Raw genomic sequence first — 21,139 nt, 5'->3', positions numbered from 1 at the left:
CAGTAAAGGGTGGTTACTGCTCTTGGCTAAAGGGTAAGGAATCCTCTCAGAAGGAAAGTGGAGTGGGGCAGCTTGGGCAGTGCAGTATTAGACAGTAGTATTTGAATCCAGCTCCAGATCCATGTCCAGTAGGAAGCTAGCTCCTCCTGGATTTCTCCGGCCTCAGGGACACTTTCTTTCTCCATGGCTTCAGAACACCTAGATCTCTGACAGTAATTAAATGGGTAAGTAAGATTATCTCATTCTTGAAGGTAACAATACGGATCGCCAGGAAGCATCAAAGAACTACTCCGTGCTAAGCGCTCTGTGTTAAGCATTCCGTGCAAGTGCCATGAGCACACAGCAAGTCCTAAAAAGACAGAAGCTATCAGCACGCCATGGTGGCACATGCCTTTAATTCCAGCACTCAGCAAGTGGATCTCTGTGAGTTCAAGGCTAGCTGGTCTACAAAGCAAGTTCCAGGACAGCTAGAGCTGTTACACAGAGAAACTTCTCGAAAAACAAAACAAGAAAAAAGCAGTCACAGTGGCTTTTCATCATATACTCTTTTTCTTTAGAATCTTTGCAGCTTTGCCAGGAGGTAGTGGTGCACTCCTTTAATCCTAGCCCTTAGGAAGCAGAGGCAGGCAGAACTCTGTGAGCTCAAGGCCAGCCTGGTCTACAGAGTGAGATCCAGGACAGCCAGGCCTACAGAGAAACCCTGTCTTGAAAATACAAAAAGAATCTTTGCAGTTTTTACAAGACGTATTTAACATGTCTATACCTACTTCCATGGGACTGAGCACTGGGTAGGGTGATAAAGACAAGTTAAAAGAACAGTTTACAATCAACAAGCAGGGCTCTTGAGAGGTTGAGGAAGGGACATTTCAAGAGGGACAATGGGCCAATTGGCCAGAACTCAGACTAATGGGTTTATTTCCCAGAAGCCGGATAATCTAAATTCCACCATTTTCTCATTCCAATTGAAATAGCACCCATGATCTTATAGATAGTATGCCATGGGGCTAGGAGATAGAAATCCTGAGAAATGCCACTCAATGGGCAAACATCTCCAGTCTTTTAATGCAGTTTCCCCTGTACTAATGCTTCTGCCAAATACACCCAAGGGCAACTAACTTCCCTTGCTTGCTCACAGAAGCAAGCCTCTTACAGAACTTTCTAGCGTAGGCTTTATTGATGGTCCTTAGCAAGCACTAAGTAGAAAGATGTTTTGTTGAATTAATCTGTGGTCGAAACTCAGTTTGAAAACGCTTAAACATCTTACCAGAAGCATTCAATTAGGTGGTGAGATTAAATTCTTCCTAACTCAGGCTATTTGCACAGTCCTAACAAACAGCTTCTTGTTTGGCATAAAAAAGAGAGATTCACAGGAAGAGTTGTTGAGGCTGTTGGCTAGTCCATTAACATTATCTTTTCTTTTTCTTTGTTCTTTTTTTCCCTCCTTGAGACAAGGTCTCTCTTTGTAGCTCTGGCTATCCTAAGATTTGCTCTGTAGACCAGGCTGGCTTAGAACCTGTAGAGAACCTGCCTTTGCCCCCTGAATGCTGGGATTAAAGGCATGGGCCACCATACCTGGCTTAGTATTCTGTTTTCAAAGTGTAATACAAATGGCACCCACATTCATTTTTTGGGTGAACCTTGGAGGGCTCCATTTAAAGAGAGCACCGACAATTCTACTACTCACTGGGAATGTAAGGAACATGGAGGAAACGGCGCTGTCACTTGTGTCTAACCGTGACTTCAAACTGCGGCAATGAAGGAGGGAAAGGGATGCCAACTGGTCCCCGGCTCCCTGACCCTGCTAACCAGCAATAGTTCTCTTCGAGCACCGTCTCAGGAAGCCAGAGCTGGGTTAGAAAGACATTCAGAAAACAAGTCTGCTGCTTTGAGTTTACGAGCCAAACTTTAACACAAGACACCACATTGTAACCTTAGCAGAGACCTGCATCTTTCAAGTGAATGCAGATAGTTTTATTTTATATTTAGAAATAACAATTTAAAACAACTTGAGGGGAGCGGAAGTAAAGAATTATTGACACATTCAACACCTGGACAGATCTCAGGACATTAGTGGGAGAAAGGCAGTACATTTCAAAAGGTATAATGCTAAATAAAAAAAAGACATTTTAAAAGTACAGTTCTGTTTATGAAACACTTTTTTAATGACAAAAAACATTCTGCTGATGGTAAAAAGATCATGGACTATCAAGGGTAGGGATTAGAGGGAGGATGTGTTTTAGGTTAATGGAAGCTATGTGATATAATTTCATGTCTCTATACACAAACAATGCAAATCAGCGGTACACCTCATGGAATGAAGTATGAAGTTCAGTGCTAGAACACTTGATATGAGGTCCTGGGTTCAAGCACCAGCACTGCCTCTTCCCACCAAATAACCAAAGACAACAGAGAGTTCTGTGGTTTACTCAGTATTGTGCCTACAGTAATATCTTGGTTTTGAAACTTACTATGATCATGTAAGAAATTGTCTTTGGGAGATACTAGGTAAAGTGCATACCTGAGCCAGATGTGGAAAACAGAAGGATTCTAAGTCTGAAGCCAGCCTAGGTACATACTGAGACCCTGTCTCACAAAAACCTACCTAGCTGAGGATGTAGCTCAGAGGTGGGGCTCACTAACAGAGCCCATTAGTACATGCGAGGTCCTGGGGTATAGGGAGTACATTTGAACTTGATTTGCTGCAATACCTGATCTTAGGGTTGTTGTTTTACTTTTGCTTTAGGCTCAGTGATGCAGAACAAACCCAGCCTTCCCACTAACCAGGCATTTCACAAGTGGGTCACCTGCTGACCAATGTTACTATAATTAGCTGCAAACAGGAAACAGATGCTTAGTTATTAGAAATCCCAAAGGTCATGGCCAGGCAATGGTGGTGTAAACCTTTAATCTTATCTAGCACTTGGCGGGTAGAGGCAGGCAGATCTCTGAGTTCAAGGCCAGCTTGGTCTACAGAGCAAGTTCCAGGACAGCCAGGACTACAGAGAGAAACCTTGTCTCAAAAACAAACCAAAAAAGAGATCCCAAAGGTCTGGCCTCCTTAAGTGCTGTCAGTACACACCTAGTCCTCACATCATAAAGGAGGAGTAAAGAGTTAAAACAGCTTCGGTAACTGTCTGAGACGTTTCACATCTAAGAAGGTGCCCACTGAATTCATGCTATTCATTTGCTTTAACGTCTCAGGAGGCTGCAAGGTTCCAGGAAAAATTTCACTTTCATTTTCCTTCTCAGGATGTCGAGTAAACTCTGCTTTTCCAGTTCGGAGGTTCACTGCAGGATCTGGTTTAAGATTCCTTAAGGAAAAAGCAGGGTCTTCCTTCACCTGCTCTGTTGCTCTAGGCTGCACAGCCTCATTTGTGATATTTCTCAATACTGGCATATCTGTGTGCATGTCCTCGGAGTCACAGTTAGTCAGAGCTTTTTCACAGGCATTCTGAGAAGGCACTTTCTGATGACCGAGTTGCACAGCTCTGCATGCAGGGTTTCTGTTCAACACATGGTCCATCTCACTGTCTGCATGGCTGGAGGACTCTTCATCCTCACTGTTGTCATTGCTTTCCAAGAGACCATATCTCTTCATGTATTTTTTGGTTGCAAATGACATGTTGCTTGGTGAAACTAAGCTAAGCCCCACTGTGCTTCTGTCTGAATTAATATGTAGAAGGCCAAAAGATGAGTCACAGTTATTTTGGTTTGATCGAGCGAGAGACAGTTGTGACAGCTGATTTTCATTCAAGTATTTCAGAGCTATAGCATTTGCCTCCATGCTCAAATCCACACCAGTGGGACTTAAGCCGCTCATGCCAATATTAGCAAATGACATGTAGTTTAATCCAGAGACCACTGCTTCTGGGCTGATACATGCCAAAACACTGCAAGACACAAAAAGTAAGGCAGCTTTTAACCTTATTTTAAGTAGTAAGAGTTTCACTCTGTGAAAGTAACAAAGGTTTCAGCTTTAAGCTTACTGGGGCTTTTTAACTGACTCCTCAGATTTAAGTCCTCATGGGCAGACACACATTCAGGGTATACACTATAACTGGGAGGTAATCTGTATTCACAGACTGAATGCAGATTACTGGCTTGCCAGTTTCAATGTTTTACACTGACAGCATGCACATAAGATGGTCATCGTGAAGAAACACATTACCAGGCTGGGAGTGGTGCTGCAGGCCTGCTATCCCAGTCCTTGGGAGGCTGAGGTAGGATAATCAGTTCAAGACCAACTTGGGCTACACAAGAACCTTTCAAAAAGCATAACAAAACAGAAAACAAAAAAAAAAAAAGAAGGAAGGAAGGAAGGAAGGAAGGAAGGAAGGAAGGGAGGGAGGGAGGGAAGAAGGAAGAAAGGAAGGGAGAAAATACATTATTGCATTATCTAATAGTTACTCCCTAATGGGAGTCTTAATCATGTCTGTAATCTAGCAAGAGGCTGAGACAAGAGAACAATGAACCTGGGCTATATAATGAGTTGCTCAAATAAACACGGTTCTGCATAGAAAGCATGGAGAACTTGTGAATTCCAACAGGTATATGTAGTTCTTTCTCATGCTTTTTTTCTTCAAGATTTGTTTTAATTTTTTTTTTTTTTTTTTTTTTTTTTTGGTTTTTTTCGAGACAGGGTTTCTCTGTGTAGCTTTGTGCCTTTCCTGGAACTCACTTGGTAGCCCAGGCTGGCCTCGAACTCACAGAGATCCACCTGGCTCTGCCTCCCGAGTGCTGGGATTAAAGGCGTGCGCCACCACCGCCCGGCTGATTTGTTTTAATTTTATGTGTATGAATGTTTTGCCTGTGTGTATATATGTGCATCACATATGTGCCTGGTACCTATAGGCCAGAAGAGAGCACTGGATCTCCTAGAACTGGAGAAACCACTACATGGTCACAGATGTCACAGGGTCTCTGTCTTTCCGTTCAGAAATAAAATTGTCAGGGCCTTTGAGATGGCTCCTTGGTAAAGGTACTTGCTGCTAAAACTAATGACCCCACGGTAGAAGAAGACTCCAAGCTGTTCCCTGATCACTTACATACCAACACACACACACACACACACACACACACACACACACACACACACAGAGACAGAGAGAGAGACAGACAGAGAGAGAGAGAGAGAGAGAGAGAGAGGAGAGCGAAACAAGCAAATAAATAATGAGTATAAATATTTGGCAAGCAATAGTAAAACACCTATTATAACTTTAATTTGAACAAGTACTTGTAGAATGACATTTGCTTAATATTGACTTAAATGGTACACAAGAGATTTGGCCTAAACATTCAGTGAGAGAGGATGAGGGTTCAAAACACATTATAGACACGGGTACAACAGAATATTATACAGCTGTCAAAAACAGGAGAAGGGCTGGGAGATGGTTCCGAAGTCAAGAGCATTTGCTGCTCTTTCAGGGTCCCAGTTCAGTTCCCAGCCCTGACCCAAATAACCTTTTTAGAAGAATATGAAAGAAATGCTTAAAGCAGACATGAATGAGACAGATTGAAGAGTTTGAGGGAACAGGAGCTTTTGTATTTTATCTTTTTTTTTTTTTTTTTAAAGATTTATTTATTTATTATGTTTACAGTGTTCTGTTTGCACGTATGCCTGCAGGCCAGAAGAGGGCACCAGATCTTATTACAGATGGTTGTGAGCCACCATGTGGTTGCTGGGAATTGAACTCAGGACCTCTGGAAGAATAGTCAGTGCTCTTAACCTCTGAGCCATCTCTCCAGCCCTGTATTTTATCTTATATTGCCTCATACTGTCTGTTTTTTAAACTAGGAAATTTTGTTAGGTTTCTAACAACAAAAGCAATTATCAGAAAACTTACTAGCTTAATAATTTCCAGATTTTATCTTTGTTGTGGAATATTACTTTAACTAGACAAAGATGTGTTACATTTGTTTAACTATGTGAGTATGTGCTGCTGTTTTATCTTGCCTGCCTAAGTGTGAGGCATTTACCCACCAACCCCACAGCTCCCCAGAGTTTTCTTGAGTGTGAGCAGCAGGAAATATTAGATAGAAGGATTTATTGTGGAGAATTTTGCAGAGATAAACAGATAGAAAATAAAGGATAGCCTCGAAAGGGCCTGGAACCTTTTCCAACGGGCCCCAACTGTCTCTGTCCCAGGGTTTTTATAGAGATGCCAAGGGGTGGAGCAAAAGACCTCCTCCCCCAGCACAGCCAAGTGCAGACCATCTCAGACACCTGCACTCAGGCCCGTGGTCTAATCATCCTCTATGCGGACCTGCTGGGTAAAGCCACGAGGAACCCGAAAACGGGCTCCCACACCTAAGGCACCTGATGGATCTAATAAAAAGCTGAACAGCAAACAGCTAGGCAGTAGAGGGATAGGTGGGGGTGGCAGGCAAAGAGAATAAGTAGAAGAGAGTGAGAGAGAACAAGGGAGAAAGAAAGGGAGATGCCCGGGGGCAGCCAGCCAGGCAGCCCCAGCCAGCCAGACATGGAGTAGGACATACAGAATGAAAGAAAGGTAAAAAGGTATAAGGCAAAATGTAGATGAAGAGAAACAGGTTAATTTAAGTTATAAGAGCTAGTGGGACAAGCATAAGACAAGGCCAAGTATTCATAACTAATAAGTCTCTGTGTCATAATGGTTGGTGGCCCAAGAGAAAACCTGCCGCAATTCTCTTTTTAACAGGTGTATATATGCTGAGGTCATCTTTGGCACAGAGGAATCTAAACAGAAGGGGTCTAATCATTGGCTGCACACTGCCAAAAGGAATGCCCATGCTTTCTAACAGCAGTGTGTACAACTGAACACTGGGAACTGGTGCATCTCAACTACCTCCAGAGACACTTCCAGACACTGCCAATAAAACTCATTTCTCTTTTCCAGTGTTTTGTTGGCAACTTTATCGAGGAAAGATACCAATAAAAGAATAAATCAATAGAGCAACCATCCTCAGGTGACTTCTTTATGTAGCTTCATCCCACTAGAAGACTGAAAATGTAAACATGATATTTGCTTCCATATACAGCAGGTCCTCATAAATGACAAATCCGCAGGCACACTCCTTCAGGAGTGCTGAAACATACCTACCATTTATTCATCTTTTAAAACAAGTTACCTGGCATGATCCACTTTCTGTGCATTTCTCTTCACTTTAGTGGGAGAATCAATTTTCACTCCCAGGCTCCTTAGCTGTTTAATAGTTGCACTGAGTACACAGTCTTTGTCTACCAGTCCTGAATTGGGCTTTTTTTTTCTTATATGGTGAATATTTTGGGTTTTGGTGCATTCATGGTTGATAACTACTGCTTTGGTAGGTGGTTGATCAATTTCTTGGGAGGAGTTATTTAGTAGGTGGTTCACTTTACCCTATGGAAAGAAAAAGAATGCATTTAAAAATCACTAACACTCTTGAGGGTTTTTGTTTTTGTTTTTTAAGATTTACTCATTATTTATTTATGTGTATGTTTGTGTGCATGTGGGTGCCTTTGAAGGTAGAGTGTAAGTGGTTGTGACCCACCTGACCTGGGTGCTGGGAATCAATCTCCAGCCCTCTTAGAGAGTAAGCTTTCTGAATGGCTGAGCCCCCTTTCTAGCCCTCAACCTTGAGATTTTAGGAGAATGCCACAAGGTAGGCTAAATATTATCTTGTCAAATTCTATAAAGTATCTAGTATACTTGCAATTATACAGCTTTCTTTCCTTCTCTGCTTTTCTTTGTTGGCTTTTTTTTTTTTTTGAGACAAAATTTCAAGGCCAACCTTAAGCTCACAGAGACCTACCCCCTCTGCCCACTGAGTGCTGAGATTAGAGGAATGAGCTACCACAGCAGCTGGATTATTGTTTACTTTTAAATAGGAGCCCATCTTAATGATTTCATCAGACCCTACAGGAAAGAGAAGATGTCACTTAAAAAGCCAACAAGTAAAAAAGGGAGTAAGGGATGAACATGAACCTATATGAAGTTCTTATCTATCTATCTATCTATCTATCTATCTATCTATCTATCTATCTATTTAGAGACAACTATGTAACTCTGGCTGTCCTGGAACTCACTATATAGACCAAGCTGACCTCAAACCCACAGAGATCCGCCTGACTCTGTCTCCCAAGTGCTGGGATTAAAGGTGTGCGCTACCACATTTGGTTTGTATGAAATTCTTGAAGAATAAAATAAAAGTATTATTATTAACAAATAACAGGTCTAGGCATACACACCTGTAATCTCAGCCCTCAGGAGGCTGAGATAGGAGTCACAAGTTCAAGAACAGCTTGTAGTACATAGTAAAACCCTGTCCTCGCCTCAAACCTTACAATAAAACAAAAAGCAAAATTTAAAAAAATTACTAATATATTTAAATCATGCATTTGCAAGTTGGCAATATGCTTCCTCAGATTATAAAACAAACTTTGTTATTTTTGCAATTAGGCTCTTTTTCACATTTTATAAAACACCAACAACTTAAGGTACTCTGAATTCATGACATTCAGCAATATTTCACTCCCTGAGCATACAAGCTAGCACTAGTCTAGGACCTATCAGGCAAATAACAAATACTATTTGCTGATGAATACACAGAACTCCATTCATGCATGTTTAACTAATTGCCAACTGCAAATAGGGAAACAAGACATTCCAAGTCTTCCCATTGATAGAAGTGAACCTTAAGCACCCATTCACATTCTCAGCTAGCCAAGAAGTCTATTCTGTTCATTCTGGGTTGTTGCTTTTCTGCACCTCTCAGCCTGTCGTGTCTGTCACTGGTGCCCCCTGTTCTCAAAGGCACAGACTAGCTCAGTCATTGCTAGATTATCTACTTAGCTTGGTCTCCTTTCTTAAACTAAGCTAAATCTTTATTAATTATCTGCCTACCTGAACTGAAATCAGTTCATTATATCATAAATATTCCACTATTTTCAAATTCCTCACAAACTCAAGTTGCTTGTCTTTTCCCCCTAGTTCCAACTATAGAGTGAATTTGGCAGAATAGTAACATTTTTATTTTTAGAAGAAATATTGTTTGTTCTGGCTAAGTATCTGATGACTAGAAAGCTGACAATTTAGGTTATCAAAATTTATGAAAAGCTAAAAAATTATATTGTTAAATAGTCGAAAAGTGATTCTGTTTCAAGATCTCAATCAGTTTAAACCTAGAGAAAATTTAACTAGTATTTCCTATATTAAATAACCACCTCACAAAAGATGAAATGGTCTACACTTACTTACCAACAAGTCCTGGTAAATTTTCTGGTCATCTGCTGGCCAATTAGGCTCAACTTTTGGTCCCCCTGGTGATTCAGTGCTGTTACTGGCTCCCTCTGTTGGCTCAGCCTGTAAGCACATGCTCACACTCTCAGCCAGCAAAGCATTCGGGAAGAACACAGGCACATCAGGTTCTTTTCTCTGTTCTGAAGAGCTGCTTGAAAGGACATGCAGGGTTAGCATTAGTTATCAAGACACTTTTAACATATACTTGAAGTACAGTAATTTTGGAAGAAAGTAGTAAGACCCAAGCAGCACTTGGTTTGTATATTCAATTTTTTTTTTTTTTTTTTTTTGAGACGGGGATCAAAGGTGTGTACCACCAACCACTCCTATCACTGCCTGGCTGAACATTTAACTCTTAGCAAGGTAAATAAATACTACCTTGACAGGCTGCTCATAAACCAGACTACAGTACTGTTTTATTAAGCTATCTGTCATTAATTTACTAAGTTATCTGTTGTCCCATTTAAGACAACTTTTACTGAAGGCTAGAAACAAGGTGATATCATCTACATTCGATACAGCAAAACCTTTTAGGATATCTAAACATTTTAAATATATAATTTACTCACTTCAAGTTTTAAAATAGAATTGGTTCTTGCCCATTCAAGGTTCACAAGCCACAATTATTAATCACATTATTTAGTTGATGGCATTTCTTCTTTATGCTTTTATTTTTTCAACTTTATTTAGAGCATTTATCGCTTTCAAATTAAAAAAAAATAAAACGACTGGGAGAAGTAGCATTATAAGCTCATTTCTTGTTAGAACACTAACCCGTGGCTCTTACAGAAAAGAGAAAAGTGGCTAGATATGGTGGCACAGGACTGGAATCTTTTAGTTATTTATGTGTTTGTATGCCTGTGCAAGTTTATATGCACCAAGTGCATGCAGGGGCCCAATGAGGCCAAAGGAAGTCAGGCTCCCTGGAACTGGAATTCTAGGTGTTTGTTAGATGTCTCAGCTAGGAAAAGAACCAGGAACCTCTGCAAGAAGAGTTAGTGCTCTTAACCCCTGAGCCACCAAATTATTTTTACATTATGTGTGTGTTGGTATGTGCATGTGTGGGGGGCACTTGCGGAGGTCAGAGCCATTGGGTTCTCCTGGGGCTAGAGTTACAGGCTGTTGCGAACCACCTGACCTGGGTGCTGGAAACCAAATTCAGATCCTCTAGAAAGCAGTAAGCATTCTTAACTGCTTAGCCATCTCTCCAACCCCACTGGCTGTAGTCTTGTCACTTAGGAGGCAGAAAGAGGAGAATCTTGAGTTCTAGGCAGGTAACAACCATCCCAAGATAAAATCAGAGTTGGTTCTGGCAGTGTTTGTCCATATTGCATCAACTGACTTCACTGAAGCCTTTGTTCTGAACACACAGCACACACACACACACACACACACACACACACACACACACACTGCATTGTGCACGCTCATCACACCTTGAAACTTCAAGGGAAGCTGTTGAAAATGCTGTGACTCAGATTCAAGATTACTGTACGTTATGAACTACAGTGTTTCTTTGTATACACAATGTTTTCTGTTCTTATAGAAACATAATGGTTTAAACAAAGACTTTTAATATTTTCTTATTATCCTTCTTCAATGTGTAAGTATTAAATTAGTTTATTTTTTGATTGTATCGTGTTAGAAGATTTGATTTTGAAATGACCCTAAATATACTTGTCATTTTGTATTATGTGTTTATGTGCAGTGGTGTTCTCAGCATTGACCATTAAAAATCAAAACACTCGGGCTGGAGAGATGGCTCAGAGGTTAAGAGCACCAACTGTTCTTCCAGAGGTCCTGAGTTCAATTCCCAGCACCCACATGATGGCTCACAACTATCTGTAATGAGATCTGGCACCCTCTTCTGTATACATAACAAATAAATAAATCTTAAAAAAAAATCAAAACACTCAACTCTTAAAAATGTTGAAGATAAGGCTGGGCATGGTGGTGCACACCTTTAATCCCAGTGGATCTCTGAGTTTGAGGCCAGTCTGGTCTATAAATTGAGTTCCAGGACAGCCAGGACTACACAGAGAAAACCTGCCTCAAAAAACCAAACCAAACACCAAAACCCAAAAACCATGTCATCCAAAAGCCAGGCATGTTGGCTAACACCTGCCACAAGATGAAGGATGGCTTGGCTTATGCTGTACTTTCTAGAGCATCCAGGGCCACACTGTTTTTATTCTGATGGAGAGGCCATGCCAATTATCAAACTTGTCTTATTCCATTTTTAGCTAAATGGCCAACATGATTAAATTCTGTAATGATTAATAGTCTTGCCTGCCAATTGGCCTGAAGGACCATTAGGAGATTCCTAAAGCACATTTCTAGGTGTCTGTGAGGGCATTTTCAGAGAGGAACAGCAACTGAGAGAAAAGCTGCCCTGAATGTGAACAGCACCATCCAGTCAGCCGGGGGTCAGGGTGCAGAAAATCAGGATAGAGTCCACTCATGAGCTCAGGTTCTCTGTGTCCCACTGCATTCCACTTGCCATGAGGTGAGCAGCTGGGTCCTTCCATAGGTGTCAGAATGGCCCACAGCAATGGAGCCAGCGTCAAGGACTGGAGCCTCTGAAGTGGTGAGCCACACAACTTCTCCTTAACGGCTTCTCAGTATTCACCTTCCACTAAATGCTGGCTATAGAGCTGCAGACACTGTTCTGACCATTTACACATATCAACATCTAATTCTCATAATCATCTCAGAATAGGTGCCTTTATTATTCCCATCTTACAGGTGAGAAAACAGTCAACTAGAGATTGTGAGAGCAGTCCATGGTCATACTGTCATGACTCATATTGGAAGCTTCAGCCAGAGAGTGTGCTCTTGACACTGGGCTACACTGTGTGCTCGAGAGTTTAAAAAGATTTATCTGGGTGTCTAAACTAGTAAATAAGAACAAAAGCTGGAAAAGATGACACGAAAGATTTTAAACCTCAAAAAAAGTAAGATTAAAACACACATGTAAAGGATGACTCCAATATGTCAGTACATCCAAAGCATGGCTTCTTGAAATCTGCTTTAAAGAATGTCTCTACAGAAGCCTTATACCATCACTATCCATTGGAAAAGAGTAATCAATAACCAATTAAGCTGCACAGCCAATAAACTTATCTTCAGAAACTGCTCCAACACCACAAAGACTGATCTAGCAGATGTCCAAGGGGGACCAGAGCATGGGGAGCTATGTGCCACCGATGAATACTCAGCAGTGAAGTCACAGCATGAGTCAGCAGTCAGCCAGGGGGCAGAGAAGTACCAACTCACCGTGCACAGATCTGGAAATGACTTTTTTTTTTTTTTTTTTTTTAAGGACAGGGTCTGTCTACAGTGTTTGTGCTGGCCTCATACTCATGACTGTCCTGCCTTCATATTCTAAGTCCACATCTGGCCTAGAGATAGTATTAATTCTAAATATGCTTTAAAAAAAGTGGGGGGAGACTAGATCTACATCTTGTTAGGTGTTACAATCAATAAAGCCGATTAATTGTTCTGAAAAAGCAATTAGCTTCATTCTGTCAGTTAAATTAGGTCCTTTTCTGAAGTTAAAAACTGCCAAAGGATTGGAGATTTTCACAGATTTGAAAACCTTAATTCTAGAAAGTATTCTTTAGTTTACAGAATTAAGTCAAGGAAAAGGCTGGAGAGATGGCTCAATGGTTAAGAGCACTGGCTGCTCTTCCAGGGGACCTGGGTTTGGTTCCTAGCATCCACATAACAGCTCGCAATCATCTGTAATTTAAATTCCAGGGGACTCAATGCCCTCTTCTAACCTCTGCAAGTACATGGTGCACAGATATACATGCAGGTAAAATATTCACACTCATAAAAATTAATTAATTAAAAAAGAGAAATAATTCAGGGAAGATAAAAGGTAAATCATGGTTCTTTTTTGAGTTTCTGACATTATTCTAAATAAAATGTATAAAGACTTGGGGCTCTTTCTGTCAGTAAACATTTATTTAGACGCTAACATGAGCTGGACATGGTAGTGCATACCTATAATCCCAGCCCTCAGGAGGCTGAGGCAAGAAGATCAAGAATTCAAAGCCAGCTTGTGCTACATATCAAGTTCTAGGACAGCTGGACTGTCTAAATGAATGAATGAATGAGCTAACATGGGGAGATACTGTGTCAAAGATAGAGAAATAAATATGATCACCACCCTGCTCCAGGAACTCAATTTTGCTGGGGAGATGTACACATGTACACAAAAGGTTTTTAAATTAACTAGTACTCACATGAACATTTAATTGAATCTGTGATCAAAACAGTATTATAAAATAAAAGTCGTGTTTCTCTTAGTTTTTTAGAGGTACAAATTCATTAACTATTATATAATCAAATAATTTAAAATATCAGTTAGTATCACAAGGCTTTTAATCTGAAAAAAAAAAATCTACTGCTTGTCTCATGCTATTTTAAAGAACACTTGCTAAATTTTGCCAGCCAGATTTACTGAGGATCTAAATTACTTTGGAATCATTAATAGAAAATTTCATAATGGAAAAACTTCAAACATAAGTGTAAAGTGTTTAACAAAACATCATATGCAATGTTTCAAAATTTACCATTTTGTTAATTTTGTTTTGTTTCTATATTTAGTCAGTTCATTTATTATTTTGAAGCAAACATATAAAATGGCATTTTAAATGTAAGTAGTTGTCTCTTTCAAATATAATTGCATGGTCCCTTGGAACTCTGTACTATCAGAATCTCGAAGGTGAGGTCTGAGCACAGAGAATGCTGAAGCTTTTTTTAGATGTTGGGATTCATTCAGATTAACACATCCAACAGTTGGCTTAGAGGACAGCTGAAGAGAGTTGAGAATTCTCCATTATACTGACACTTACTTTGTAAAGACATCAATGAAAATGCAGTAGTATATCAATGACTCAAAGAGGAAGAAAATGTGTACATTGGTGACTGTAATAAATAATAGTGCATGCTATACTTCAGAATTACAGAGCAGATTTTAAATGTTTTCACCACAAAAAGTAGATGAGGTCATAATTTTGATTGCCAGATTTAATTATTCTGTACTATGTATATAAATGTAAAAATCACATTCTAAGCTGGGCAAAGGGCATGCACCTTTAATTCCAAGAGGCAGAGAAAGGTAGATCTTTGTGAGTTCAAGGCCAGTCTATATAAAGTGAGGTCCAGGACTGCCAGAACTACATAGAGCCCAGTCTCAAATAAACAAGAAACAACCCCCCCACAAAACAAAACACAGCCCCCAAATATAAAATATATTCAATTCTTAGCACAGCAAAGAAAGAAAATGTTTAAAAACAAAAAACAAAAAACAAGGTAAGTGAAACAATGAATGGAAGGCTCTTACTTGGATTCAGGAAGTGGATGATTAAATTCTTCCACAGCAAGGTTGCTTTCTTCAAAACTGGGAATATCAACTGCTTTTAATGAAGATGCACTACCTGGTGGACTTGTCACTTCGTTATTAATATCAACAGAAAAATTCATGTCTTCACTGGAAATCTTGGTGTCATCTTGCTTTAGCTGTGGGTCAGGCTCTTGGTCATCACCCGCCGCATTCCAAAACAAGCTAGCACCTAGAGGTTAAATGAATTCAGATACTAGAACAAAGAGTCAACTAGAGAAAGGACAAGTGTAAAAGCTTGTAAAGATCATCTACATGGTCTTAACAAAATTACACTGTTTCAAATGACCTAAAGAAAATGCCACAAAGAGAAATAGATGAAAGGCAGAAATAGATGAAAGAGAGAAAACCAGTGGCAAGGAAAGGGGACATCCTGTGTCCTGCTTGCTCAAGAGCAGTCTCTGCTCCTCCAATTAAGGTACAGTGGCTTGCCTGTAATTCAGCACTCAAGAAGCTGAGGATATGTATTGAGTTCAAGGCCAATTTGGGTTACATCAGTGGGAGTCTGTCTCAAAATAAATTGGAAATACCCCAGGAGAAAAAATATACATGAAAAAAAAATCAAAGATCTGTAAATTCATAGGTTCTCTGGTTTTGATCCTTAAGTAGAGTGTTCTGGGAAACTGTCCACAAGGCACACACACACTATCAGGTGGGTATTTAAAAATTCAAGTGCTCTGGGGATAAGGAGACAGCTCAGTGTGCGAACTGCTTGCACAAGGACCTGAATTTGGGTCCCTAGCACCCATTTAAATGCCACCCGCTGGCCAGCAGCCTAACTGAAACAGCAAGTATCAGGTTTAAGAAAGACTCTGTCTCAAAAAATAAAGCAGAGATGCAAATGAGAAGGCAGACTGATATCAACTTCTGGCATCTATTCATACCTACAAGGTTCAGCACACCTGAACACACATGTGCACACATGCATATAAAACACATACACATTTAAAAAAACCAAACAAAAATCCAGTGCTTCTCTAATGTCATGAGCCATTTGTACATGCTTTCAGAGCCAATCTACATCCTATTTATTTATACTTTATGTTACATAAACTCATTTTATTTTTACCTAGCTTCACCACTTCTGTGAAGTCACCAGTTTGATATGCTAGTCTGACCTTTTCCATTATACATAAGAAAAATTAATTGGGCTGGAAAGAAGTCTCACTGGTTAAGAGCAATTGTTCTTGCAGAAGACCTGGGATTGGCTGCCAACACTCATATGGTTATTCACAACCATCCTCAACTCCAGTTCCACAGGATCTAACGACCTCTTCTGACCTCTGCTAGCATCAAACATACAGCTGGTGGACATACACACATATATGCAGGTAAAAAACTCATACACATAAAGCTAGAAGAAAAACAGATTTACATAATCTCTTGTACCACAACCCATGTATATTTTCCACCCTGGGCAACACTGTTAACGTAATGGTTTGAAGAAGCAAAGAATATAAGTTGAAAGTTGAAATGTTTTTTTCTTCCTTTCCTTTTATTTTTTCTTTCTTTCTTTCTTTCTTTCTTTCTTTCTTTCTTTCTTTCTTTCTTTCTTTCTTTCTTTCTTTCTTTTTTTTGGTGTTTTTCGAGACAGGGTTTCTCTGTGCAGTTTTGGTGCCTGTCCTGGATCTCGTTCTGTAGACCAGGCTGGCCTTGAACTTATAGAGATCCACCTGCTTCTGCCTCTGGAGTGCTGGGATTAAAGGCGTGCACCACCACCACCACCACCACCACCACCACCACCACCACCACCACCACCCAGCTTTTTATTTGTTTTTGAGACAAGGTATAGAGCCCAACCTGGCCGCAAAATCAAGACGCTCCAGAGCACTGGGACTACAGACATTCACCACATGAAAAAATTTTGTTTTGAGTGATTTTAGATAATAAATCAATAACATCAAGGTTTAACTTTGCATTCATATTTTTTTAGGAAAAAAAAAGAATTAAAAAAGTTGTAATAGGTCCTGCCTACTCTATACCTTTAGAGAAAGTTAAGTATATATAAAATAAATATGCTTCTAAAAGATTCTTAGTTCAAATGACTATTAATAATTTGCTTTGGAACTTGGCAGTGATGGTGCACGCCTTTAATCCCAGCACTCGAGAGGCAGAAGCAGGCAGCTCTCTGTGAGTTCGAGGCCAAAGTGGTCTACTGAGTATTCCAGGATAGCTAGGGATACACAGAGAAATCCTGTCTTGAAAGAAACCAAAACCAAAACCAAACCAACCAACCAATCAACCAAACACAACTACAATATAGTAAATACAGAATTTTATAAGACAGAAAACCACTATACTTCCCCTCACTTTGTGTGTGTTCTGTATGAGTGTGTACATGTGTGTATGCTGGTGTGAACACACACGTACATACACATATGGATAGCAGAGGTCACTGTCAGGTGTCTTTCTCCACCATTCTCCACCCTATATTTTGAGAACTGAACCCACAGCTCACTGGCTGGGCAAGACGCGATAGCCAGACTGTCTCATTCTTCCCAGGATTATATATAGATGCTCATTACTGCACCTGGCTTTTCACATGGGTGCTGCAGATCTGAACTTGGATCCTTAAGCTGTGTGGCAGGCACTGTACTAAACCATCTCCTCATTCCCTCCTCCATTCCTTTCTTTTAAAACGCAAATGTGAGAAGCATTAAAAACTAATTTCTTACAGTTGAAATCAAGTTACCTGTGCTCACTGCAATGCTTACACTTTTTCTCATGTGCAAGCCGGGCGAAGGCTGGGCTTCCATGGAAACCAGCTCCACCTGTCTTGCTGCTTTCCCAGTTTCTTCCACAGTGCTTGTCTTAGGGGAGCCAGGATTTAGAGACTGTGCTTCCAATAAGCGCTGAATCTGTATCAATTAAAAACATGCATTAAATAGACAAAGGCAATCAACAAGACTGGTAGCAGAGTTTAGTAACAAATTACAAATACTCCAGTTATTAGAGATGACTTTTAACTTGTGTTTTCTCACAATATAATTAAACCATACCATGAGACTTAGTGCAGACAGCCATTACCCTTAGTTACTAAGACTCACTTTCATTAAGTATAAATTTAAAAGTGAAGCATACAGGTGGTTAGATTAGGATCCATAAATTGACACTTATGCAGAAAAGTCTGAATGGCTTCAAATCATACTTTTTATTCAAATACTTCAAATCAATGCATTTTATTTCTACTTCACTTGTAAATCAAATACCAATGGAGATGGAGGCACACCCTGAGCTTCATTTACCAAAAATTGAACATTTTACACAAGATTCTTTTTATAAAGGTTAGTCAAAACTGCTCATGTTTGGCCACATTGAAATAAAATAATAACAAACAACAGCTAACACTGTCTGGTTCTTGTCTGCAAGACACTTGTACCACAAGTTATTTATTTTAAGTGTATGAGTGTGTTGTCTGCATATATGTCTGAACACCTACATGCCTGATGTCCATGGAGGCCAGAAGAGAGCATTGGATTCCCTGAGGCTTGAGTTACAAGCAGTTAACCTGGTTGTGCGCCACCATGTGGATACTGGGAACTGAACCTGGGTCCTTTAGGAAAGTAGCCAGTGCTCTTAACCACTGAGCCATCTCTCCAGCCCTATGCCACAGGGCTGTGACAATTCCATGAAGAGTATACTAATAAAATTCATTTTACGGGTTAGAAACTTGAAACATTACAGTTACCTGTTGAGATTGTATGACAAGTAGCAACACTGAGGTCTCAACATTAAGAGCCTTCCCTCCCCCCTTTTCAAACAGAGATGTAATTTATATACATTAGAATTCACCAATTCTGAAGTTTATAGTATATTCACAAAACGTGAAACAATAATCACTATTAATTTAAGATCATTTTTCAAATTATACAAATCTCAGTATGATTCATTCCATTCCTTACCACTACCCTCTCCTGCCCTTTGTACCCACTAACACACCTAGCTCTCCAGTATGTTGATTCTGGACATTTCATGTAGACAGAACTAACTAAGCCTTGCGTCTGGCTTCTTTCTCTTTACATAAAGCTTTTAAGATTAACTGCAGCATTTATCAATGCTTTTGACTGTTGAATATTCCACTGTGTGGATATGCTCACTGAGTTAATCCATCTAGCAAGCTGATGGACAACCAGGCTGTTTATAATTTGGCCTATTGTGAATGATGATGCTATGGACATTTATACACAGGGTTTTTTTGTTTTATTTTGATTTTTGTCCTGTTGTTTTAAGATGGGGTCTTGCTAAGTAGTCCCAGTGACCTAAGCCTCACTCTATTGCTCAGGCTGGCTCCAGCTTGATTCCTCTCTCCCTGCATCTCCTGGCTGTCCCACCACAGCAGTGTATGTACAGGGTTTTAATTTTTCTTGAATATCTACTGGAGTGCAGGACATCCCCCTTTATTTGTTGTGTTGTTGATTATTTTTGTTTTTTTTTCCCTAAAAAATGGTACTATGTGGTAATAATTTTAGGATTCATGCAATAGTACTATTATGATTAACTAGTCTATTTAATTTTAGTGAACTAATATAATTTCAATAAGGTTGTTTTTCCATGGCTACACAACCTATATTGGCTGGAAACTGAATTATAATCTAAGGAATGTGTCTGTTCAATTCATTTGCCCATTCCATTAAGTATCATACCAAAAACTACTGTGAATACTAGAGGAGGAGCAACCTTGGGGATCCTTTTGTAAACTGGGAAAGTGCTCCACCTCTGAGCTACAGCCCTATCTACCCAAGGCTGGGTATCTCTGAACTTTTTAGATAAACATTTCCTTTGACTTCACAATTTACTTCTGGAGGGTCAGTAAGATGGCTCTGTGGGTTAAGGCACTTGCTGCCAAGCCCCAGGACCTGAGTCTGGTCTCCGGGACCCACATGGTGAAAGGAGAGAACTGGATCCTGTAAACTCTTGACTTCCACATGCATACCATGGTCAACATGAACACGAACACACACACACAAAAAACGTAATAAAAATGTTTAAGTTTACTTCTAGAGATTTATGGCACATTGATATTAGCATATATGCAGCTGAAAATGTGAATAAAAGATGCAAGTCAGCTGGCTGGAAAGACAGTTCAGCTGTTAAAGTATTACAACTGAAAGATGCAAAAATGTAAAAAAAAATACATAAAATTAAATGCACTGAAACAAAACAAAACAAAACAAAATAAAAAAAAAACCTACAAGTACAGGGATGTCCACTGATTGCAATAGAAGAAAGTTCAAAGTATTGACAGAACAGAACAAAACAATTAATTAGAAAGCTCATGTGTACATACTCTTAGAAAATGACCCAAAGCCGGCAGGTGGTGGTGCACGCCTTCAATCCCAGCACTCGGGAGGCAGAGGCAGGAAGATTTCTGTGAGTTCGAGGCCAGCCTGGGCTACAGAGTAGGTTCCAGGACAGGCTCCAAAGCTACACAGAGAAACTGTCTTGAAACAACAACAACAACAACAACCAAGAAAATGACCCAATACAATAAAGTTCTGGTGGGAGTGTCTGAAAATTATCTGGGGCCACGGAAGCAGCTTAGGTGGTCAAGTGCTGGCTGTGCAAACACGAGAACCTGAGCTTGATCCCTGAGGACCTAAGTAAGAGTCAGGTGTGATGTGCGCCTGTCATGGGACATCGGGGAGGTGGGGACACCGGGGAGGTGGGGACAGGTCGATCCCTCAGGCTCACTGAGCAGACTAAGTCCCAGGTCCCACTGAGAGACTGTCTCTAAAACATTTTTAAACACACAAAGAACCACTGGGTTGTACACTTTAAGCAGGTAAATTGAGTTATATGTGAATTACGCATCAATAACATCAAAATATACTGATTTGCCATCTCATTATCCTGAGATATCTCAAATCCTCTTTCTGGAACTACTATCAGTAGTTCCATGTTTCTTCTGTATGTTTCCTGTTCTTTCAATGCATATGTAGATATCTGTATATTTAATCCACTCAAATATGTATTACTCTGAAATTGCTATCATCTACAAAATATTTCTTGTTCTTCTTGGTCAATAATAAGAATAATAGTAATAATTAATAATAATGATAAACACAAGGTGAACAGCTCCTGAGGAACAACATGTAAGGCTGACCCTAGGCCCCCAGATGCATGCACACACATGTGCACCCATGCCTAAAGTTCCTTAAAAAAGGAAAAAAATTATAAGGAAAATATAGTGTGTTTACAGAAAAAAATTTCTATGTCATATTTTATGTAATGCTAATCTAGATGAGAACTCACAGTCTATAAATACACATTATAAGTAGCTAATATTTTTAAATAGCTTAACAAATCTCTTTAGGTTGATTAGCCTTTTCTCAAACAAAACAGAAAATAAATGATAATTCTTTTCAATGTAAATAGTTAATTACTTAACTATATTAACATTTTTGGTTTAAGTATTTAATGATTTATTAAAATCCAAATTTATGTAAATCTCAAAGAACGTACCTCTATTTAA

The 21,139-nt window shown here is 39.7% G+C and overlaps 1 protein-coding gene across 5 annotated transcripts in view; it reads right to left on the bottom strand.

The window, feature by feature from the left end:
• Positions 1 to 1,949: 1,949 nt before the first annotated feature.
• Stil (STIL centriolar assembly protein) overlaps positions 1,950 to 21,139 on the bottom strand; it is a 48,226-nt gene continuing 29,036 nt past the window's right edge. For 3 of the 5 annotated variants that reach the window (XM_059254725.1, XM_059254727.1, XM_059254728.1), the window contains 5 exons: positions 17,360 to 17,525; positions 14,611 to 14,839; positions 9,216 to 9,408; positions 7,108 to 7,358; positions 1,950 to 3,890 (listed from right to left, as the gene is read on the bottom strand). In XM_059254725.1, coding sequence (XP_059110708.1) covers positions 3,113 to 3,890; positions 7,108 to 7,358; positions 9,216 to 9,408; positions 14,611 to 14,839; positions 17,360 to 17,525 — 1,617 coding nt within the window. In that variant the 3' untranslated portion in view covers positions 1,950 to 3,112. The remainder of the gene's footprint in view (positions 3,891 to 7,107; positions 7,359 to 9,215; positions 9,409 to 14,610; positions 14,840 to 17,359; positions 17,526 to 21,139) is intronic. The other 2 variants (XM_059254726.1, XM_059254729.1) reach the window with 1 other exon arrangement.

This window comes from Peromyscus eremicus, chromosome 2 (assembly GCF_949786415.1).
Source record: "Peromyscus eremicus chromosome 2, PerEre_H2_v1, whole genome shotgun sequence".
Lineage (NCBI taxonomy): Eukaryota > Metazoa > Chordata > Mammalia > Rodentia > Cricetidae > Peromyscus > Peromyscus eremicus.
The sequence above is the reverse complement of the archived record's forward strand: the minus strand, read 5'-3'. Positions and strand labels throughout refer to the sequence as shown.